This window comes from Rattus norvegicus, chromosome 14 (assembly GCF_036323735.1).
Source record: "Rattus norvegicus strain BN/NHsdMcwi chromosome 14, GRCr8, whole genome shotgun sequence".
Lineage (NCBI taxonomy): Eukaryota > Metazoa > Chordata > Mammalia > Rodentia > Muridae > Rattus > Rattus norvegicus.
In genome coordinates, this window is record NC_086032.1 from 77,676,993 (window position 1) to 77,694,840 (window position 17,848).

A 17,848-nucleotide genomic window follows, 5' to 3' on the forward strand; every position below is an offset into this window, starting at 1 on the left:
ACAACCACGACCACAAAGATACAGTTAACGACAGCAAAAATACATTGTAACAGCAACGACAACAAATATGGAGTGTATGCTGGCTAGTTTTATGTCAACTTGACACAAGCTAGAGTCATCAGATAGGAGGGAGTCTCAATTTAAAAGATGCTTCCATAAGATCCAGCTGTGAGAAAGGTGGGTGGTACCACCCTGGGCTGGTAGCTCTGAGCGCTATAAAAAAATCAGGCTGAGCAAGCCAATGTTGAGCAAGCCAATAAGAGGCACCCTTCCATGGCCTCTGCATCAGCTCCTGCCCCGAGTTCCAGCCCTACTTGAATTCTTGTCCTGACTTCCTTCAGTGGTGAACTATGATGTAGAAGCATAAACCAAATAAACCCTTTGCTCCAGCTGCTTTTGGTTATGATGGTTTTATCACAGTAATAAAAAAAAAAAGCCTAACTATGATACAGTACAACACATAACAAAGATACAGTGTAGCAACAACAAAGAAACAGTGTAACAATAACAAAGATAGGGTGACAGCGAAAATACAATGTGGTAACAATGAAGATAGGTATAACAGCAAAAACACAGTATAACAACAATAAGGATACAATAAAACAAACAACAGCAGGACAGTAGTAACAACGACAAATATACTGTAACAACAAGCAACAAAAATACAGTGTGACAACAAAAACACAGTGTGACAACAAGGATACAGAAAAGGCACTGTAACATGTGACGTCTCACAGCACCAAATTGGAGCCTCTCCTTTTCCCTGCCCTCTCTGCCTCCCTCTTCCTACTCCCTCTTTCTACCTCCATTTCTTCTCCTCTTCTTTCCTCCTCCCTAGGACACACACAGTGCATTCAGTTTAAAATCCCAGCCAACTGTACAATTGCATCATATTTTAAGGAAAACCATGAACATGAGGAACGGGCCTCCTTCTGAGACACACAGAAGAGGAATTGGCTTTCAGAGAGGAATTGGCTTATTTCATCCCCAAACCCTAGGGAACCAGACAGGGATAGCAAGGGAACAGTGGCCCCTAAACTTGTCGTCATGATTCTTTACATACCGTTACACACCGAAGAACTTTGGTTTATATGGAATCCATTTGTCAGTATTTACTCCATTTCGCCTGCACCACAGAAAGACTTATTTAAAAGAGAGCAGAATAGACAAATTCTCATTTTTAAAATAGGAACAAGAATCCTAAAGTCATATAACTAGGAGACTTTGTTAAAATCGCTAGCACTCCCAAATTAAAAGAAAAAGTCACAATGGCATCGTTTTAAACTTTTGCAAAGTCGCCTGTGTCTGAATTAATAGATAGATCTGAATGCTCAAATCTGCTTCGGTGTGAATGAATCTGCCATGTCATGTCACTTTTGAGAAATATAAGTAGAAAACACTGACTCTATGGACCCCTGGAAAGGTTCAAGAGCCCTGGATTCCTGGAGCCCACTCCAAGAGTCAGAGCTAAGTTATGGCTGAGCCGAAGAGGAAGCAGAGTGCAGGGAGGAGCGTGTACAAGACGAGTCTGAGAAGAAGGCAAGAGGGTTTTGGACTAACTTAAAGAGAGGGGCTTATGGGGCAGAGGGGGAACCCTGTGCTTTTCTAATGCTAGAACCACAAATGGGGCCAGTGGTCTACTCCACCCAGGACACTAGAGGCAGATACAAATCTACCCAGTCTTCCCAGCAATCCCATCGCACTGCCACCCCTATATGCATTAACTTAATATACTGCCACTTCGGATGTCTTGGGTCCTAGTGGCCTGACAAAGGAAGACATGAGAAGTGATTTGCTCTCAGACATGTAACTCGTAGGGTACAGATCTGGATTAAAGCCCATACAAGCCTGTGGCTACCAAGGCTACCAAGCCTGAGGCTTCACTGATTCTGGAGTTCCGTGCTACGTGCAGAATGCACCGAGAAGCATCACCAAGTAAGAAGTTCAGCTGCTCTCTCCACTTGATCTTGTGCCCCACTGGGCAGGACTCTTTCAGAGGATGTAGACAGACACAGGTGCCTGCTCTCCTTACCTGTGAGCTTGCCCGGGGTCCTACAGGGTCGGGTGGGGATGGCGACCCTGGGCCCAGGGCAGGGAAGGAGGGTGGAAGCGCACACGGACCCACACCCAGTACCAAGGCCGCGGCCAGGATATTTCCAGCCAGCACCCACGTGGCTTGTCCCCCAGTGCCCGTGAGACCGGTCGCCCCCATCTGGTGGCTGCAGACCCCACACAGGCCCCCGGAGTGTCGCGGAGCTTCCGGACCCCGGGACCGCCCCGCCGCGGAGCATGCTCAGTGCGAACCGCCAGGAAAGTTTTCTGGAACACTGGCATCTGGAGTTTGGAGGCCGAGAGCTGAGCTGCGTAGGAGGGAGCTGCGCAACTCCTTCGCTTGTTGTGCCTCACCCCAAATCACACCAGCTACTCTCCCTCCCTGAGAGTGACAAGGCCTCTACTAGTGCCCACTGTGGGCTCTCTAGATCGCAGCTCAGTCTTAGCACTAGGAATTCCTAGAGACACTGTTAGAACCCCGACTTGCCTCAGACCAACTCAGCGAGGTTAGAAACCCAAGAGGCATCAGAAAAGTCATTTAAAAGAACAGGGAGCAGGGAAGAGTTTCAAGGGAGCACCCACTTTCTAAATCAGGGCTGGGGCTCTCCTTGCACCTGCTCAGCCGCCCCATCAACAGTGAAGCCAGCACTTGGCCAGTGAGTGAACTGGGGCAGAAAGCCCTGCAGTCAGAGGGAGGAGCTGGGGTGGGGTGGGGAAGAAGGTAGTCTGCCTTCTGGGCTCTGGAAATGTCCCCTACCCAGAGACGTCTTCTGTGAAATTTCCTACTGGACAACTACCAGGGAGCCCTGCATCAGCTTTTCCACACATCTCTCTCTCTCTCTCTCTCTCTCTCTCTCTCTCTCTCTCTCTCTCTCTCTCACACACACACACACACACACACACACACACACACACACACACACACCTTTCTTAACCTGACCTAGACAAGGCCATGAGTTTGCAGGCCTTAGAGTGCCCTTAACCAACTCTCACTCCAAATACTGTACCCTTGAGAATTGCCAGGCATCCTGGAGCAGTATTAAGGGCAGTATTAACAAGTGACTTCAGAGGGCAAAAACCATAAGCATCATTTATTTTTAATGAATTTTTTTCCCCTTTGAGATGAGCCAGGTGATCTGTCTCTACTCCCTGAATAGCTTGAGTGACCGGGAGATGACAGCTGTGTGCCACTGCCGGACCTTGTGCGTTTTTAAAGCTCAGGCCTGAGCGTTCAACCAACACTGAGTTGCAGCATGAGGTTATTACCAAGGAGATGTTCCCGTTTCCAGAGATGCTCCGAGGAAACAGGAAGGTCTTCTTAGCAGGCATGTGACCTGTAGCCACAAGTGTGAGCAGAGAGGCCAACTTCTTCTGAGCTGTCAGACCTTGAAAAAGGCACCTCCCTTGGCAGTTTCTTTGAAGAGGCTGAAGTGCTGGTTCCCATCCTGCTCACGTGGAACCATAAAGACAAAATAAAGAGGCGTCTGGATTCTAGAGGGACTCGAATGTGACATTCACTCCACTCATTCTCTAAGAGAAGACTCTTTCTCGGGGAGAAAACAGGATTAAAAGGAGTGTTCAGTCAGTTCAGTCAGTCGGGTACGGGTGCGGGTGCGGGTGCGGAGCGTCTCCTAGGGAAGGCTGACTTGCCCCAGGAGCAGCGTGGGAGTTGGACTGGACATGCTACAGCAACCTTGCGGTGCTGCTGGGGTTAATCTGGCCGCCAGTTTAAGAGAGCTTGGACGCTCAGTGACCACAGAAGAGAAGCTTGCTCCGGAGACTGGGAGGAGGGGTGCTCCTTTGCTCTTACATTTGGGATCCTCTGTCTGGAAGGCGCGCCTCGGCTGCGCATGCTCAGTGCACGGTAGGGCTAGCCCGGAAAGGCTGAAAGTTTGGAGCGGCGGGTCCAAGCTCCTCCCACGGCTCGGGCGCAGCGGGAAAGGGTACCGAGGCGAGGAGCTGGCGGGCGGCGGGATGCGGCGGGTCACCCGCCCGAGCCCTCATGACCTGCAGGAGAGATGCGCGACTGCAGCTGGGCCGGGAAGCCCTGCAGGCGGCGCCTACGCTGCTGGTCCCCGCAGTGCTACTGGGTGCCTTACTCGGCCTGGGCCTCGGCCTGTGGCTCGGCTGTCGTGCGAGGCGCTTGCGCGCGCGGCTCCAGGTGGGTCCCAATGCGGCCGGGAGAATGGAGCGCCCTCCTCTTCCCTGGCATCCTGGGCTGCATTCCCTGAACCCCAGCTTTGCATCTCCTGGCTGCAATTGCATGCAGCCTACTGCTCCAGGAGAACCAGGGTCAGAGTTTTCTGAGGAAGGGGATGGAGTGAGTGGCCAGAGGGAACTGGCCTGGGGCCCGTAGAAAAATAGTCGCCCAAAAGCCTGTCTAGGCTTCAGTGCCCTCTGGTGTAGTTAGAAGATTGGACATGAACCCAGCATATGCACCCAGCTCCGTGTAGGGACAGAGGAGAATTAATGTGTGCACCCGAATGTCTAATTCCTCTTTCTTGCTTTGGAGTTGCCAGACATCCCTTGGGAGTGGGCTAAGGACTTTCTGCCTGGAGTAACTGGCCAGGTGCCTTAAATGCCACATTGGTGAGCATCCACCAGGTGAGAGCTATGATAGAGTAGAAAGAGGTTAACGTTTCTTGAGACATGTCTATCCCTGGCACTGAGCAGGACCCTCTGCCTTAGGCTCTGAACTCTCCAAACAGCTTTTGAATCAACTCCATGTGTGGCCTCATTTTGCAGATGTAGAAAGTGAGGCAAAGGTTAAGCCACCTAAGGATGCATCAAGCATATGGTGTATGCAGGGAGGGGGGATTAAGTAACTGTAAACTGTAACTGGCAACTGTGTAAATGACGTTGGATGTTCAGGTAGACTCCTGGCACCTAGGCGCAGACATCTGATCAGTTGTGGAAAGACCCATTGGGCACTCTGGGTTCTGGCAGCTCTGACTTCTTCCAGATTTCCTCGGTTGTGCAGGGAAATTGGTTTTCTCCAGCTAGAAACAAGTTTGGTTGAGGATTATTTTTCTTGGTCTCTCACGTCTTTCAAGAACTCACAAATGACTGGATTGTTTTGGTCTATCCTTCTTTCTCTCCGTTATCAAGTCTCTTGATGTATATAATCCTTTGTGCTAGTCAGCTACGATTGTGAGCAGTCCTGAACTCTTGGATGGAGTGTGTGTGTGTGTGTGTGTGTGTGTGTGTGTGTGTGTGTATGTGTTATGTATATGTAACATGAAGCTGGGAGGCTTTCTTTAGTTTTATTCTTATAATTCTGTTTTCTATGTTTTCATTTTCGAGAATCCTCTGTTTTGACTCTAAACTTCCCGTTTGTGAGTACTCTCTCTCTCCTCTCTCTGAGGACACTGTAATTGGCTGTTGTCTACCTTGTGTTTCCTCAGTCCTCTGCAGTTTGTTTGTTTGGGGGTTCTCCTTCTTGTTAGAGTTTGTCCTCGAATCACTTGTGACCCTTTGCTTCCTGGCCATTTCTGAGGTGGGAGTAGAAATTGCTTCTGGCTCTGTGTGGTGAGTATATTAGTCCCTAACATAGCCAAAAATCATTGCTAAACCAAGTATCCTGGAATTTTGAGCTATGTCATCTGTGCTCTCTGCCCAAAGACCCACCCTGCTCCTGTCACGTGGGCTTCCTGAACATCTGACACTGCCAGGCCTGTGTCTGCCTCAGACTCTTTGCAGACTCTCACACCCTTCTCCCAGGACCTCAGAGGCTGGCTCCCTCCTTTAAAATCCTTCTCAAACTGTGTCTAAGAGGTTTCTCTTCAGGGACTGGAACAAGACTGGGTACCCTGTGGATGCTGAATCATAGCCCTGGCTAATTAAATGCACAACTAGGTCACCAAGGCAAAAATGCAATTCATTCACTCTCTCTCTCTCTCTCTCTCTCTCTCATTCTCTCTCTCTCTCTCTCTCTCTCTCTCTCTCTCTGTGTGTGTGTGTGTGTGTGTGTGTGTGTGTGTGTGTATCCCTGGCTCTGTCTCCCCCTCCTCTTTCTCTCTGTCTGTCTCTGTTTGTCTATCTGTGTGTATATGTGTCTATCTGTTCTTGGCTCTGGCTCTGTTTTGTCTGTCCCTGTCTCTCTCTGTCTCTTTGTTTCTATCTCTGTCTTTCTGTGTGTGTGTGTGTGTGTGTGTGTGTGTGTGTGTGTGTCTCAGGGGGCACGTTTTTAAGCATGCACCCATGACACGGCATACTTGTGGAGATCAGAAGACATTCCCTTCAAATCAGTTCTCCCCTCCCACCATGTGAGTTCAAGAGACAGTCTTTAGGTCATAAACCTTGGTGGCAGCTGTCTTTACACTGGACCATCCTGCTGGCTCCTATGTGGGTATGTGTACATTCATGTGTATACATACATGTATGTATACAGATGCCTGTTCGCATGTATGTGCTTATGTCAAGGCCAGAGGTCAACCTTGGTGTCATTCCTTAGACACCGCTCACCTTTTGGAGACAAAGTCTCTCACTGACCTAGGCAAGCAGGCTAGGCTTTCTGTCTACCTCCTCCCCTGCACTGGGTTGAGAGCACACATACCCATACCTGGCTTTCTTGACATGGATTCCAATTCAACTGTGTCCTCAGACTTCCATGGCAAGCACTTTCTAACTGAGCCACCCTCCCTAACAGAATCGTACCTGCTGCCTATTCTCCTTATCAACTATAACAATGTTCCTCAAACTTGCTTAGTGCTCGGAATTGGTGAACACTGAACCTTTGCCTGGGGAATACTGCGTCAAGTCCCCTGAGCCTCTATTTCTATCCGTGCCCCTTCATTAGTGGCCTGTGTCTGTTTGAGGAAACTCCACTGACTGCATATTGTTCATTCTGTCTTTGGAACTCGCAGTCAAGAGCCTGAGAGCTCTGGCTCGGGGCAGATCCTCTTTCACAAGAACCTTCTGTGTTGGGTACAAATGGCCCTCCAGTACTTTAGAGTGCTAAACAGGGCTTCAGGATCACAGCCCCCTAAAACAGGAAACACAACTGCAGAAAGCTGGACACTCAACTGTGACAGGGACATTTATTTGACAAGGAGAGTAGGCACAGTGAAGTCCCAAACCTGATCAGTGTTGACATCTGCAACATGGTGGGGTTTCGGGTCACACACCTATTGCTTGTGGTCCACAGTAGAAGTCACTTCTCTGTTGAAGGTAGCTAAGATCATTATTTTTTTCCTCTATTTATTTTTTCTTTTATTGGATATTTTCTTTATTTACACTCTAAATGTTAACTCCTTTCCCAGTTTCCCCTCCAAAAACCCCCTATCCTATACCCCTCCCCCTGCTTCTGTGAGGGTACTCCCCCACCCACCCACCCACCCACCCACTCCCTTCCACCTCCCTGCTCTGACATTCCCCTACACTGGGGCATCCAGCCTTCACATGACCAAGGGCCTCTCCCCCCACTGGTGCCCTGCAAGGCCATCCTCTGCTACTTATGCAGCTGGAGCCATAGGTCCATTATTTTAAAAATCGCCCAGTGACTACTGAGAACAGCAGGGGAAACAGGGTCTGGACATTCCATGCAAAGGGGTGGCAGCTTCTGTTCTGGTTTCCTGTCTGTTGCTGTGATGAGACAAACCTGACAGCAAGCCACTGGGAGGGGTGTACTTTAGCACAGGGCAGTCCGTCACTGTGCAGAAGTCAAAGCAGGAGCCTGAAGGAACTCGTCACGTCACCATCCGGAACAGAGAGAAATGAATGCTTGCAGGTGCAGTTGCTTCTGTCAGAGTATTTTCTCAAAGCTGTGGAAATAGGAGTAGGACAGAAGCTGAGAAACACTTCAAGCTTTGCTCCCAGTGTTGCCTGGAGCCTTGGGGACAACTGAAATATGCACCGTAGGGAATTTCTTAGCAAGATAGTCTGGGTGGCCTCCATGGTTTTAAAGGACTCTACTAGATGCTTGGTGGGCGAAGGGGGCAGGAAGGGCACATGGTGAGCAGAGGTGACTGCTGGGGAGGGGTCTGGTGGCTAAAACTCAGACTGACTGACAAGGGTGATTGACAGACAAGGCTGATTGACTTCAGCACCTGACTTCTCTCCACCCCTTTGTGGTTTTAGAAAGATGACACAAAACATCTGCTCAGGAGTTCGGAGCCCCCTGCACAGAGCCTCCGGGATACTAGCTCCAAAGCCAGGAGGCGACAGAGAGAAACCACTCGAGATGAAGATGCTCCTGAGGTTAGTTTGGGTCTGGGTGCATTCTGGAGGCACACGCTGGGTGTGGGACTGTCTCCCCAGAAGCCAAGGGATCGTGCTACAAGCCACTGATGATTTATTTCCCCAGAAATTGTCATGTATGAATAGTAAAAGGAACAGATTTTTTTTCTTTTCTTTTTTTTTTTTTTTTTTTTTTTTTTTTTTGGAGCTGGGGACCGAACCCAGGGCCTTGCGCTTGCTCGGCAAGCGCTCTACCACTGAGCTAAATCCCCAACCCCAAAGGAACAGATTTTTAAGTCATGGCTATATGAGTTTTGACGAAGGTATGCTCCCTCATAATTAAAGACCTAATACCGGAGAACGTACTCTAGTGCCCGTCTCTGGTCGTACTTATTCAAGACACAACCCCAGGTAAGGTATGCATGACCATGGGATGACTAGAGTTTTATGTGGAGAGTGCCTGGCTCTCTTTGTGTCTCAGGTCCCACAACACCCTGCTACTAACATTTGCCCATTTCTTTGCGTAGCCATACCTGGGCCTCTTCCCCTCCCCCTCAAAAACAGTGGGAGTACCAACGTGAGTACACCACTGCTAGTCACTCAGCACCTCCTGCATGTTTGCCTGCCGGACTGGTTGTTCTTAGAACCCAGCTGCTACCAGCCAAGCCCCAATTCTATTCTCATTACTCTAGGTAAACAGGCAGCCAAAGGAAGGCTGGGCACCTGGCACCAATCCTAAAAAGATGGATTCTCCCTGTCCCGGTCGTCCCTGTTCAGCTTCAGTTGGCCCATGGAACATGGCCGGGGTGTACTCCCTTGGTAGGGACAGAGGGACATCACTTGACATTCCCAGGTGTCCCTGTGCACTTTAAGTTGAGGCAGGGTCTAATGTCTGCTGGGTTTGTGCCCTCATACCACTCTCCTTCAGTTTTCCTTGTTGTTCTCATATTCAGACAAGGAAAGTGAGGTTCAACGAGACAGACGACTTCCCTCGGTCCCCAAACTGGGGAGTGGCCAAGTTCAGATCCCAAGGTCTTTCTGGCACCTGTAGAGCAAGCACTGCTGCCCCCCACATCCTACCTACCCCATCTCTCAGGCTCTCCTTCTTGGGGTTCTCTGCTGGCCATGGAGAGGACTTGGGCTTTGAAACCAACTTCTCCTAAGTCTAGGAATCAAATCAGGATATCAGCTTGTTTCCCCAAGCTGCCCGTGCCTCCCACAGATTCAGGATCCTCATTCTTTCCTGGGAGAGAGCCTAGACTACAGACCCTGGACCTCAATGCTTTAGGGAGACCATGAAGGTGAAGAGAAAGCCTCGTGGGGTTCCAGGATCCTAAAAGGCATATGGACCCAGGAGCTACACTCCATCCATGATCTCACGTTCCTGTCTGTGTCTCTGCATTGTTTGGGGTTTGTGTCTCTGTGGAGAGCTTTTTACCCTTGTCTGCCTGGGACAATGTGTGTGAGAGTTTTAGATATGTGATAGCTCTCTATCTTTCTCTTTACCTTCATTTCTCTGGATTGTCTTGCCCCTCCCTACATACCATTAAAATTCCACTCACAGATTGTGCAGACTATGTCTACACAAATGCTTGCACACAAATGTCTAGCTTGGTCCACAACAGCCAGACTGGAAAGAACATAAATGACCGTCAGTCGAGAAATGGATGAACAGAATGTGGCCTACCATTCAGACATGAGGCAGGAGGATTGTGAATCTGAGCCTGGTCTGACTTACATTTTGAAACCAAGACTCAAACAAAACAGAATTGTGTTCTATCCTTGCTGAATATTCTTGACCGTGAAAAGGAGCACAGTACTGATATAATGCAAACCTGGCATTGTTATCCAAAGTGAAGAAAGCCAGTCCTGAGTGGAACCAGAAACAAAATGTATGGGAAATTTATATGAATAGGAAGTAGCTGAGTGGTTGCCAGGAGAAGGTAGGTAACCATTAGAGAGCACAGGACTTCTCTGCTACAATGAGCCATTCTGAAATTGCCTATGTGATTCTTCTGATATTAAGGAAACACTAAAGATGGTTGGTTACATTTTATACAAGTGTCATTGTCCAGGGCATGAATCCTATATTGATAAAACTTAATCCTCATTTGTGAGGTGACTGTGGATCCCATGGAAGCAGCGCTAGCCTCAGTCCCTAGTACTGACCAATCCCAGCTCTGCTGTACACTGCTGTGTAGTGTCAGGAAACATAACCTGTCTGAGCCTCAGGCCCCTCACTGTGAGAGTCACAGAGGTCCTCCACAGAGTGCCCAGGGTCATGCCACCATTCCTGTCTCAGATGGTACTCCGTCAGTGGGAGATTACCTCAACTTTCTTCAGCCTAGTAAGGTTTGACCTGCACCCTGACTCAGTGCCTGGCAGGTGCCCATCACCAGGCTAATGATTGGCCAAAGCTGAGTTAAATATCTGCCTGTTCGGCTGTGGCCCTGCCTGGTGAGCCCAGCCACCTCCCCTGTGCATAGAGAACCTCAGCCTTGCGATCCGTCCTGCTGCTACTTAGATGAACTCTGTTTAATGAGTAGCCCTGTTGGTTAAAACACACCGAAACTTCCAGAAGGTCTCTGAGGCCTGCTGCCCCACAGCCTACATCGATGGTTTTGCCTTTGCTAATGAAGAGGAGGGACGACGACGCAGCCTATGCAGGCCACTTGCAGGGTTGAAAAGAGCACCTCAGGGCCAATGAGGGGAACAGCTTTCTCTCCCCACAGTGACACCTTCACCAGTTTTCTGAACAACTGCCTTGGAACTTTGCACAGCAACCATTTCCTGGATCATTGCATCTCCTAGGGGTGGGGGTGGGGGGTGGAACCAGCATATTTGGAACATCTAGATTCAGTCACGAGGACTATAAAAAAACTGCAGTTTCTGGATCCTGTCCAGGTAACAGGATCTGGCTGCTTTTGCCTCCACACACCCAGGGTTCTCATATCCTCCATCCCCTAGCTGAAGCAGAGCAGGCCTGCCCTCCAGTCCTGCAGGATACACTGGTCACACAGGCATCCTTAAGGGTAGAACCTCACACAGCCAGGGCTATTCCTAGTGGTCCCACCCAGGCCATTCATACCTGACTCCTGCAAAGGCATGCACATTCCTTTCTTTGTCTGTCACGAGGGCACAGTATGTTTACACTCTATTTGGTGGAGAAACCACACCTTTCTCTCTTTTTCCCCTTTCCTCTGCTTTCCTTCCACCTCTGTTATGAGAAGGGCCACCAGGCATGTGCACAACTCTATAATCCCAGCTGCTTGGAAGCTGAGGAGGATCATAAGTTCAAGGCCAACCTGTAGAACTTAGTAAAACCCTCAGAAGAGGTGCAGAGTGTGTCTGAGAACAGGGTGAGCAATGTATTGGTCCCTCCCACTGTGTCAGAGGTGGCTTCTCAGGGAGGTGATGCCCAGTGGGCTCTGAGTGGCTTATGAACACCAACACTACAACTGTTCAGTGCCTAGTGTCTTCTTGGCCCCAGGGAGTCAGCTGGGAGCTTCGTGCCTGTTATCTTTGAGAATTAGATGCTCCTTTTGTTGATTATATGGGCAGACTGAGGCTGACTCAGCTATCCCTTTCTTGTTTAAAGTTCTACTCCAAAACCCCATGTAAACATTGCCTGTGTTGTGCCTGCAGTGTTACACCTACTTTAGAATTCTAGCTGACACATATAATCACCCGCATCATTGAGCGAGGTGTGATAACACACAGAGAATCTGTGGCTTGGGTACTCTCACATCCATCACCTCTGTGAGGTAGGAAGCTTCGTGGCCTCTGCGTCATCCAGTTACTTTGAAATATGTGAACTGTAGGCTACAGCGACCCTGCTGCCCTGTGGAAATGTGAGGTCTAATTCCTCAAAGTTCAATTATGGTTCGTGTGGTTGCTTTTCCCATTGAAGACGATCTATTGTCCTTCAGGAGATGCTCGTTAATCTGTCCCAAGGTATTAAAAGCTTCATTACTTCAAAGATGAAGGACCAGAGTGAAATGATAGTCTCTGTCCAAGCATTTGTCTGCACCTAAATATGTGTGTGTGTGTGTATATATGCGTGTGTGTGTGTACATATATGTATCCATTCATATATCCATCTACCCATCTACTTATGCATCTGTCTATCAACACATCCATTTATCACCAATTTACTTACCCACCCATCTATTCATAAATCCACCCATCTACCATTCTTCTCAATCATTTATTCATCAAATTATTCCATCTAGTTATTCGTCCCTACTCTACATATTCATCCATACATCCATACTCCATCCACTCATCTACCCATCTGTACATACTGTGCTGACTAGTTTTATGTCAGCCCAAAACAGGCTAATGCCATTTGGGAAGCAGGAACCTCAATTGAGCAAAGACCCCACCAGATTGGACAAGAGCCAAGCCTGTAGGGAGGGTGTGTGTGTGTGTGTGTGTGTGTGTGTGTGTGTGTGTGTATGTGTGTGTATGTGTGTACTTGTGCGCATGCAAGAGAGAGGCAGGGGGCTGGGGGAGATAACCCTTGAGGTCCTGGTGTGTAAGAAAGCAGGATAGGCAAACCTTGTAAGGCGGGGCAGTAAATGTTCCTCATGGCCTCTGCATCAAATCCTGCCTCCAGATTCCTGCCCTGACTTCTCTCAATGATGGGCTGTCATAGTTGAGATGAAATTGACCCTTTCCTCCCCAAGGTATTTTGGTCATGGCATTTATCACAGTAAAAGGAAAGTAACAATGACTTGTATACACATGTATTCTAATGTCTCCCTTCATGTATACATTCATAGAGACATCCACCTACCCATCTGTCCCTCCACATATCTGTCCATTGAATTGTGTTCTGCCCACCTACTGATAAATGTGCCCTTCTATCTATCCATCCACCCATCCACCTTCTCATTCCTCAATCCTTCTGCCCATTCTTTTTTTTTTTTTCCTTTAGAGCTGGGGACCGAGCCCAGGGCCTTGTGCTTGCTAGGCAAGCGCTCTACCACTGAGCCAAATCCCCAACCCCCCTTCTGCCCATTCTTATACCCATTATTTACCAATCCACCACCTATCCACCCATCCATCCTTCTCGCAAGGATCCAAATGGCCTGTCAGGGTTCCTTCCTGTGGCCAGTGCTGTGGGTGGGAGGTGGCATTTGGAGAATTGCGGCAGTCCGTCTTTTGTGTGACAGGAAGTTCATCATGCTGCTGCCTCTCCTTGCAGGTGTGTGAGCCGTCCTTGAGTGGCAACATCACGGCCTTTGCACTGAAAGCCAGAGTTGTCTATCCCATCAACCAGAAGTTCCGGGTGAGCACTCGAAGCTCCATCTTACCAGTGACGTTTCCTCCATAATGTGCTAGGCTCCGCGGGAACCCAAGGGCATGGGTCAGATGTGGGTTCCCATCCTGTCTGAAAGTTTCGTGTGTGATGGAACAAAACATGAGAGCCGGCCAACTCTGTGTGGGTCCCATGAGGGCCATATCAAGGTCAGGAGTTACAGAGGCTGCTTGATCTACAAGGACAGCAGCTCCCCCCATAGTGGGGTCGGTCCCTCTGGCACCGACTCGATGGTGCCTCAGGCCCAGCTTCTGTCTCTATCCATAAGGCTGAGAGTTAATGCCAGATGCTGCGTTCCCTAGACACTCATGCGGGCTGAGGGATTGTCACACGTCAGGCATTTCTATTTTGCAGCATTCCCAAAAGGTGAACAGACTGCTCAAGGTCACGTTCAGGAGGAGGCCAACTCTACCCTCCACATATGGCAATAGGTCTTGCACCCATGACCGTGACAAGAGCCCAGTGGCTGGAGTCTTCATGCAGAAAGCAGCCACACTAGAGGGAGGAGCTGAGTCAATAAAGTATCCCATGGACAGTGTTCTGGCCCAGAGTGTGTGGAGGAGGACTGGCATCCTGGTACTCAGGAAGAGGTGCTCTGAGTCTCGTGGATGCTATCCTGACTCCTGCCTCAGCCTCTCTTTCATGACCCTTTCTTGATTGGCTGTGAAATAGGGGGCAGGGTGATCGTCTTCTGCCTTGCCAGCTGTTTGGACTTGAGGCAAGACAGTGCGTGGAAGGACTCAGGACTTGCTCAGTAAGCAGGTTCCCACACCAGACTCTCCCTATGGGAGCCTCGTGATGAGCAGCATCTGGTTGTGCTGCTGGAGTTGTCAGGGTCAGATCCGGGCTCTGGCAGGCCTAACAAGCTGAGCTTACCCATTTCCAGGAGGCCAGTTAAAGAGGCAACAGTAGGGAAAAGCAGAGAAAGGGCATGTATACAATGTGGTCACACGGGAAGGGAAATAAAGAGGTCCAAACACACACACACACACACACACACACACACACACACACACACACACCCTATCCCCACCCCACCCCCACAAGTCCATCTTCAGAGTCTATGAGGCTTATGTTCAAACAGAAGGACAAGAGGTTTGCATAACTTTGCAGCCTTAGTCAAGGTGCGGCCTTGCCATTACTGATCCTCCTGCCAGGTCTGACAGGTGGTCGGAACTGTGCGACTCTCTTTCTGAGAGACAACACTCCTCCTGATGGCTTCAACCTTTTCCTTGTTTTAATACTCTAACTGGGGAGATGGCTCAGTCAGTAAAGTGTGTGCCTTGCAAACAAATCCCCAGAATCCACGTCTGAAAGGCTGGACATGGCGATGCGCACCTATAAGCTGAGCACTGGAGAAGCAAACGGATCCTGGCACTCACTGTCCAGCCAGCCCAGACCAATCTGTGAGCACCAGGCCAATAAGAGACCCTGCCTCAAAAACAAGGTGAACAGCACCCTAGGAATGACCTTTGGCCAACGCATGCACACGCACACACGCACACACACACACACACACACTCACTCGCATACACAATCTCAGGAGATCTTTACCTCTGCTAGGCCAGTTATAATCATGGCTGACTGACCTGTTCCCTAGTACACTGTTAAAAGCTTCCTCAGCTCCTTTGCCGTCTGTCAGGTGGACAGAAGGCTCGTCTATGTAAATATAGCCACGGCTACCTGAGCAGCACAGGCCCTATGACCTGAGCAGCACAAGGGCACAGGCCCTATGGGTTCCCTGAACCCCTTCCCATCGTCAGGCAGCAGGCCACAGAGAAATGGTCAGGGACCTCAGGGACCCAGCATACCTCAAGGAAGGCAAACCCCAGCAAAGGCAGATTCCAAGTGAGCAACTGAATCTGGGATGCCAGAAGCAGCACGTGAGGAGAGGGTCTGGAGCACGGGCCAGTTTAACTAGTGTAGGCCCAGCAGCAGGGGACAAGCCTGGACAGAGAGCTGGACACTTCCGATCGTTTCAGAGGTGATACCATGACTAGTGCCACCCTGGGCTTAGTTAGGAGACAGAGGCCTGCCAGGGCAGTGGGAACTATCAAGACTGGCAAGAACGACCTTCGTCAGGATAGGTGCTCAGCACACATAGTCAAAGGGGCTCCCGGAGCTGAGGCAGCCACAGAGGAGACAAAAGAGCAAAGGGTGCTATCCAGAGGTCATCATGGGCTATGCAGATGGGAGAGCTGAGCACACAGTGTGTGGGGACAGATCCTAATGGCTCCAGGGTAGGAGCCTGGTACAGAGGGCTGGCCTCCTGGAGACAAGGGTGAGGACAGATGGGCCATGATTCAGTCCCTTGGGTGAGGGTTTGACCAGGGTCCTGGGGCCGAAGCTTGGTCTGTGCACACTCAACCCCAGCAGTCAGCTCAGCCAGGTCTCCTTCTGTTTCCAGCCTCTGGCTGACGGATCCTCCCACCCATCGCTGCATGAAAACCTGACACAGGCAGCAGCCATCCTGCCTCACCTTCCCCACCAGCCGGCAGAGGCCTCGCCAGCCAGCAGTCTGGGCAGCCTGAGCCAGGCTGGCAAGGAGGATGGCAGCTCCTCCTCCAGCATGCAGTCAACCTACAGCGACGACAGGGTCCTCCAGTGTGCCTTCCTCCGGGTGGGCAGCTTCCCTGAGATTCTGGCCTATGAGAGGTGAGGAGCGACCTCGGGACAGTGGTTGGTGCAGAGGAGGAGACAGATCCAGAAACGTTAAATGAGTCGGCCGTGGGCACCCAGAAACATGGTCTCAGAGCCAGGCCTGAGTCCCGGAGTGAGGTAACCGTGGAACGGGGGAACGGTATTTAACCACTGCCGTGTCCCATAAATTGTAGTGCAGCAAATGCTCTGGGGGTTTGGGGCAGAGCTTGTAGCACCTGCAAAAATTGCCCCAGGACCTTGAGTGCCTGATCTTTGTTGCTCATGGCTATACCTCTGGTTGCATGGCAAAGGGAGCCCGGACCAGGTTTAGTCATCCATTAGGCAATATGTCCCCTACTTTGGAAAGAGACTCAGAGAGGCTTGAGCAGCGTGAAAAAGGTCACACCACAGTGAGTGATAAGCCAGGTTTGCTCCAGACACCTTACCTCCGGGGCACAGGTGACGTCACCAGACTCACTTCTTGGTCTACTGTCCTCTGTGCCCTGAAGTCCCAGGAATCCCTGGATGTCTTCGTCACTTTTCTATGGTTAAGATACAAGACCATGGAAACTTACAGAAGAAAGAGCTCATTGGAGCTTACTGTGCCAGAGGGTTAGAGTCCATGATCATCTTGGTGGGGAACATGGCAGCAGGCAGGCAGGTGTGGCACTAGAGCAGCAGGCTTAACATCCTATCTGTGGGTACGAGGCAGAGGGAGAGGTAACTAGAAACAACATGGGCTTCTGAAAACTCGAAGTGTGCCTCTGGTGACACACCTTCTTCAACAAGGCCTCTCCCGATCCTTCACAAACACTTCCGCCAACTGAGGACCAGACATTGTAACGTATGATCTTACGGGGACCACTCTCCTTCAAATAACAGAGGACAGCGCTGGCTCAAGAGTAGGAAGGGATAGAGTTGGGGTCTGTTGCCAGGGTGCTGTCCCTGGGCTGGGAGAGATGGAGTAGACCACTTTCTCACATTTGCACTTACAGACCTCACCGTAGTGTGGATAGGTGTTTTTAATCCAGATGAATTTATTCGTGAGGGAGAAAAGGGTCCCTGAGGCAACCTGTATCTGTATCTATGCTGATAGCTCTGGTTCTCAGTTCTCTGAGTCTCTTTCTTGCCTGTCGTGCAGGCCTAAGACTATACTGAGGAAAGTTGGCCTGTGGTGACATCTTACCTGTCATGCAGGCCTAAGGCTATCATGCTGTGGTGACAGAAGTGACAGATTCTAGAGAGGATACACGGAGCGCTTCTGTTGGCTTTCTCTCTCTCTGCATGCATTTGTCTTCAGTGTCCCAGAAGCTGTGTCCTGATACTTACTGCTCCTCAGCTGAGGCATCCAGCAGCAGTCTGGACTGAGAATATGTGAGGAATGTGAACTAGGGGACAGGGCCACCACATAAACAAAGTAGCAACCAGGGTCCTGTCCGCACAGTGCCTTCTGACTCTTTACCCCTGTCTGTTTCTCTCAGTGTAGATATTGACCTGTGTGTCTGCAGCCTTCACCTGAAAGACCTGCTTCAGGTAGACGCGGCGCTGAGGCAGGAGAAGCACCTGGTAGGTGGAGACATTTGCTCTCTCTAACAGACCAGGGCACCAGATGAAGATATGAGACTCCCTGTGTGCACAGAGCCCCAGATATGTGAG

The 17,848-nt window shown here is 50.1% G+C and overlaps 2 protein-coding genes across 7 annotated transcripts in view; one reads left to right on the forward strand and one right to left on the reverse strand.

Moving 5' to 3' along the window:
* The window catches only part of Evc2 (EvC ciliary complex subunit 2), an 87,706-nt gene extending 85,412 nt beyond the window's left edge, over positions 1–2,294 (reverse strand). The window contains exons 1-2 of one of the 3 annotated variants that reach the window (XM_017599114.3): positions 2,033–2,174; positions 1,064–1,126 (exon numbers count right to left, since the gene is read on the reverse strand). Coding sequence is in view for 2 of the 3 variants with exons in the window: in XM_039091722.2 (XP_038947650.1) it covers positions 2,033–2,212 (180 nt within the window). In the remaining variant the exon portion in view is untranslated. Of the gene's footprint in view, positions 1–1,063; positions 1,127–2,032 lie in introns of all 3 variants that reach the window. The other 2 variants (XM_039091722.2, NM_001106012.1) reach the window with 2 other exon arrangements.
* Positions 2,295–3,908: 1,614 nt separating this feature from the next.
* The window catches only part of Evc (EvC ciliary complex subunit 1), a 41,708-nt gene continuing 27,768 nt past the window's right edge, over positions 3,909–17,848 (forward strand). Inside the window, exons 1-5 of one of the 4 annotated variants that reach the window (XM_039091723.2) lie at positions 3,909–4,213; positions 8,131–8,250; positions 13,439–13,522; positions 15,960–16,207; positions 17,674–17,758. In XM_039091723.2, coding sequence (XP_038947651.1) covers positions 4,055–4,213; positions 8,131–8,250; positions 13,439–13,522; positions 15,960–16,207; positions 17,674–17,758 — 696 coding nt within the window. In that variant the 5' untranslated portion in view covers positions 3,909–4,054. The remainder of the gene's footprint in view (positions 4,214–8,130; positions 8,251–13,438; positions 13,523–15,959; positions 16,208–17,673; positions 17,759–17,848) is intronic. The other 3 variants (XM_039091726.2, XM_039091724.2, NM_001170439.1) reach the window with 3 other exon arrangements.